The sequence below is a fragment of the Mastomys coucha genome, unplaced genomic scaffold (genome assembly GCF_008632895.1).
Source record: "Mastomys coucha isolate ucsf_1 unplaced genomic scaffold, UCSF_Mcou_1 pScaffold12, whole genome shotgun sequence".
NCBI classification, from domain to species: Eukaryota; Metazoa; Chordata; class Mammalia; order Rodentia; family Muridae; genus Mastomys; species Mastomys coucha.
This window is the reverse complement of record NW_022196894.1, coordinates 14,195,120-14,200,422: the sequence shown is the minus strand read 5'-3', so window position 1 is coordinate 14,200,422 and position 5,303 is coordinate 14,195,120. Positions and strand designations below refer to the sequence as shown.

The 5,303-nt window shown below is 45.2% G+C and overlaps 2 protein-coding genes across 2 annotated transcripts in view; one reads left to right on the top strand and one right to left on the bottom strand.

Moving 5' to 3' along the window:
• Snap29 (synaptosome associated protein 29) overlaps positions 1–603 on the bottom strand; it is a 24,375-nt gene extending 23,772 nt beyond the window's left edge. Inside the window, exon 1 of the mRNA XM_031363275.1 lies at positions 183–603. Coding sequence (XP_031219135.1) covers positions 183–419 — 237 coding nt within the window. The 5' untranslated portion in view covers positions 420–603. The remainder of the gene's footprint in view (positions 1–182) is intronic.
• Positions 604–714: 111 nt separating this feature from the next.
• Positions 715–5,303, top strand: part of Pi4ka (phosphatidylinositol 4-kinase alpha) — a 119,265-nt gene continuing 114,676 nt past the window's right edge. Inside the window, exon 1 of the mRNA XM_031363273.1 lies at positions 715–933. Within this exon, the coding sequence (XP_031219133.1) occupies positions 742–933 (192 nt within the window). The 5' untranslated portion in view covers positions 715–741. The remainder of the gene's footprint in view (positions 934–5,303) is intronic.

Genomic DNA, 5,303 nt, shown 5'->3' with positions numbered 1-5,303 from the left:
AAAAAAAAAAAAAAAAAAAGAAAAGAAAAAGAAAAAAGAATATACATAATTTTTATACTATGTCCAAGAACTTATGGTAGACAATTAGAAAAATCCCAAAAGATCGTAAACAACACATTTCCTCATCCCGTTTTTATAATGCATCGATTGGCCGGTTTAGCTCAGTTCTGTCCCAGGCTCACCTCGGAAGAGGCGACTCCGATCTTCTCCGATTCATACATGAGGGACAAGGACCTGCTGGTGCTGGCAGCCGTAGCCTCGGCCCTGCGCAACACCTCCTGTCTCAGGTACTGCTGCCTGTCAATGGGCGCGTCCGGGCCGTCCGGCAGGTCGCGGGTGTCCTTCCAAGGCGCCGGCCGGGTGTCTTCGTCTTCCACGTCATCGTCGAAAGGATTATAGCTTTTAGGATAGCCAGACATAGTGCCGGCGACGGCCTGAACCTAGGAAGCAGGAGGGGCAGCTGGGCAAGGAGTCGGTAGCCCAGTGCTGGCCAGCAGGCTCACGGTGGCCGCCGTGCTCACTACTTCCGCCAGCACTGCGCTAGAGCCCCGCCTCCAGAGCCAACCACTCCTCTGAGCCGCAGAGGGGGACCAGGCCCCGCCCAGTGCGGGGGGTGGGGGGGGGGAAGACAGGAGGTCACGTGGCCAGGAAGTCGGCCGCCTCTGCGCCTGCGCCGTAAGGTCCGGCGGTGGCAGGCCCAGAGCTGCGAACCCAGCGGCCTGCGCCGGGGCGCGCGCTGTGATGGCGGCTGCCGGGGCCCGGGGAGGCGGCGGCGGCGGCGGCGGCGGCGGCGGCGGCGGCGTCGGCGTCGGCGGCAGCGGCAGCGGCTCGGGGTCCAGCTCTGGCACCAGCACCTCCCGAGGCTTTTATTTCAACACAGTGCTTTCACTGGCCCGCTCCCTGGCTGTGCAGAGACCTGCATCTTTGGAGAAGGTAACCCTGGGGACTGACAGGAGGAGGGGCCTGAGGTGGCGAAGCGGCGGGACGCTGCTAGGGTCTGAGAAGGCGGCATGCGACTAGAGAGGGGCCCCTGAGTAGAGGTGGCAGCGAGGTAGGGATGTCGGTGGGCGAGGGTTCTAGTGAAGAGAGGAGTCGAGAAGTCGACCGGACGCTGGGAGGTCTGGGATAGGTGGGAGTGGGAGGGCGGTGAGCCGTGGGCGGGCTGACTACAGCTGTGACATCTCAGGCGCGGGGGCTGTGGCAGCGTCGTGACTGCCCGTGAGGCGTGGCAGGATGAGCCAAGGACTAAGAGTCCATTCTGGGCTTTTGGTCCTGATTTTTCGTTTTCATTCAGTGACCTTGGAGAGGTATCTTTCTCGTGAAATGGGTCACCCTCGGCCCCTGCACTCTTTTTGCCCTTCTCATTGGATTGTGGAGAAGGACAGCTAAAGCACTGTGTCTGGAAGTGCTTTCTGATCTGCAAACCGAGTTATTTGAGAAATAGTAGCGTTACACTGGATCAAAAGATGATGAGTTTTGAGAAGATGCCGTGGCAGGAATGTGCAGTGGACTGTTAGTAGACAGAGAACTAAATTCAGGATTGCTTCAGAAGACAGGCCAGTCCTTGTCTTGGAGGATAAAAGATATGCTTGGAGCTGGGATGGGAGGTGAACTGGGTGGGTGGTGAAGGGTAGAACCCCAGGATTAAAGAGGCTAACCACTTTCTATTAGCAAAAAGAAACAAACAAACAAACAACAACAAAAGGATGTTGTGATAGGAAGAAGACAGATTTTAGTCAGAGTTGAGTTTGGTCCTTTATAATTTCTGTGTGTTGTCTTGAGGAAGAAACTTCTATGCTCATAGCTTATTTGCTGATCTATAAAACATGTGAAGCTTTGATGAGTTTATATATTAAGGCTAGGTGCAACATGGATGAGCAATAATAGCCAGCTGCTTTTCTCCCAGGAATGTGTGAAGAGACCCAGCACAGTACATTAGCACTGAAGGGAGGGGGTTATCTGTCTGTTTAGCTTTCTGAAAGATGGAAAGAACCTGGGTGACATGTGCACCTGCCCACTAACAGGTAAAAGTGGAAAGGTAGAGTGACGAGTGACCTGATCTTTGATCTTGTAAGTTTTCAAACTTCATCTATTTTGCACTCACAAAGATTACAGCAGATTTCTGGGGCTTTATTTCTATTACGCTCATTTTTAGGATTTCTAGCAGTGATAGCCTTCCTGTCTGTTTATTTCTGTCTTTGTATTCAGTGAGGCCATCAATATTGCTTGAGATGCTCTTCCTAGTTTGTAGTCAAGGGTTTACTGGCAGAGATCTAGGGCAGTGATAGGGCTCGTATTGTTTTCTCCTATTAGAGATATTGCAGTCTTGTACTACTTGCCGAATTATGAAACAGTAGTTTCCTATATTTATCTGTTTTCTTAGGATGAGAGATCCGAGTCTCATATGTCTTCATAGCTACAGGTAAAAGCTCAAGGGTCAAAAGAGATTTGATTTTATGTAGTTTTAAGGTATGAGTAAAAGTCTGTGAGTATCTGTCTGTAGGTGTATTTATCCATTTGTCTACCTTTTACAGAAGAAAGCAATGAAGAAGGGTTGTGTAGGTTTATTAAGTTATTACATTTGATATTTACTGTGGAAATCAACTTGCCTGGAGTTGGTTCTGTGTCTGTGGGTCCCAGGATTGAACTCAGGTTGTCAAGCTTGGCAGCAACTGTTCTTTACACAGTAAACAACCTTACTTGCCCATCAGGTCACTTAGGTAAGAGAAGGAGCTGAAGTAAAACTGAGTACTTCCTGTTGTGCAGCTCCCTGATTAACAGAGTGTTGTCCATGGGAATAGGTGTGCTGGGAATCATATGTATACATGTCTGTGCCAACCTCCTGTCAGATACTTGAACACGACTCAAGAAATTGGGGGGTTAACTACAAACATAGTTAGTGTTTGTATTGCTGTGATGAAACATGGTGACAAAAAGCAAGTTGGGGAAGAGTGTATTTGTCTTACACTTCCATGGCACAGTTCACCTTCAAAGGAATTCAGGACAGAACTTGAACAGGGCAGAAACCTGGAGGCAGGAGCTGATGCAGAGGTCTTGCAATGGTGCTGCTTACTGGCTTGCTTCCTCTGGCTTGCTCAGCTTGCTTTCTTGCAGACCCCAGAATCACTAGCACAGGGATGGCACCACCACAATGGGCTGAGCCCTTCCCATCAATCACTAAGAAAATGCCTTTCAGCAGATCATATTGAGGTATCTTCTCAACTGAGGATCCCTCTTTTCAAATAACTCAAGTTTGTGTGTCAAATTGATCTAGATCAGCCAGCACAGGGAAGGAAAGCACTTCAATTATGGTTTCTAGCTTTTGACTAACTATATTAAAGTACTTAATACTGCCTGTGTGAAATGTAGAAAAAGGCATGTTAAGTTGCAGAAGAAAGTACATCTACCTATAGATGACCATAAGAACATTAACAATTTTAATACATTCATTTATTTATATATCATGTATATTTTGTGGACATAATGTATGTTTTCATGGCATATATGTAGAGGACAAAAGACAGTGTTCTAGGGTCAGTTCTTTCCTTCTACCATGTGTGTCCTGAGGACTTGGATGTACATTGCCAGACTGGGCAGCAAGTACCTTTACCCATTGAGCTATCAGCCTCAAGAGAAGTTTTTTAATGAAATTTCTGTCTTGGACTATGAATATCATGTCACAATTACTTTATCTGTTGTGATGGTTAAGACACTTAGAAAATGTTAGTTCTCAGTACACCTGAGAAACACAATTGAAAAAACAAACAGGTTTAGCCAGGGTGGTGGTGCACACCTCTAATCCCAGTAGACAAATCTCTGTGAGTTAAAGGCCTGCTTGGTCTACATAGTAATGCATAAAACAGTGTTCTCAACTTTCCTAAGGCTTTATTACAGTTCCAATAACCCTTTAATACAATTCCTTATGTTGTGGTGACCTCCAACCATAAAATCTTTTGTTGCTACTTCATAACTATAATTTTGCTACTGTTGTGAATTGTAATACAAATATTCATATTTTTGATGGCCTTAGATTACCCCTGTGAAAGGGTTATTGGACACCACTCCAGGGGTTTCAACCTATAGGTTGAGAACCACTGACATAGAAAGGCCCTGTCTTTAAAAAAAAAAAAAGGTTTAGCAATGAAACTTATACCACTGGTTCTTTAAGATTAGCTTTTAGTTCCCAGAGAATTGTATCTGTGCAAGGACTATCCCAGAGGTTTCAAGTAACAAAAGTTCTGGAAGCAGTGCTGCTATTGTAGCTTTCTTTTGACCTACATAGTTTACCACAGCTTGTTAGGGTTGATTCTCATATGGCTTTTCTGCTCAGTGTCCAGACAGAGAGCTGATGACTTTCTCCTTTCTTTGGTGTTTCTGTAGAGGATCAGGTCAAAGTATTGCCGTAAATGCTTATTTATTTTTGATTATGTGTAGGGGAGGGGATCTGGATATGCATGTGAATACAATGTAAAGATGCTTCAGGGTGTCAGGTACCCTGGAACTGGAGTCACAGGCTGCTGTGAGCCACCTGTATATGAGCTGGGAATTAAAGCTGGACCATCTGGAAAGCAGCACGTGGCCGTAACTGCTAAGCTATCTCTCTAGCCCCAAACCCCCTTTTAGAGACAGGGTCTCATCTATGTAACCAGACTGACCTCAATCTCACAGAGATCTGTCTGTCTCTGCTTCCTACAGTGCTAGGATTAAAGACATTTGCCACCATGCTTGGCTGTTTTTTGTTTGTTTGTTTGGTTTGGTTTTCCTTCATTTTTAGAAACATTAAATTTAAAGAGTTAATTATTTACAAAAGGGAAACAAGAATGTGGCTTAATTCTATTTACTTAAAATATGTTTTTAAATGTTAACAAATTCAGATAAATTGAAATCATGTAACTTTTCTCATCATAATGCAATAAAAGTTAAAAATGATTTAATTATTTATTTTATGTATATGAATGTTTTCCCTACATTTACATAGTTGTGCTATGTGTGGAGTTACACATTGTTATGGGTGATGGTTATGGGTGATGTGATGCATGGACTCACAGATAGTTATGGGTGATGTGTTGTGTGGACTCACAGATAGTTGTGGTTGCCGGGAACTGAAGTCATGTCCTCTGCAAGAGCAACAAGTGCTATTAACGACTGAGCCATCCCTCCAGTCTCTCTTTCTTTATTTTAAAGACAGGGTCTTAGGTACGTAACCCAGACTAGCCTTAGACTTTCTGTCCTCTAAGCCTCAGCCTTCCTTGTGCTGGGATTATAGATAAGTGCTTGGATTGCAACCTCTCCCTTCTTTGTTT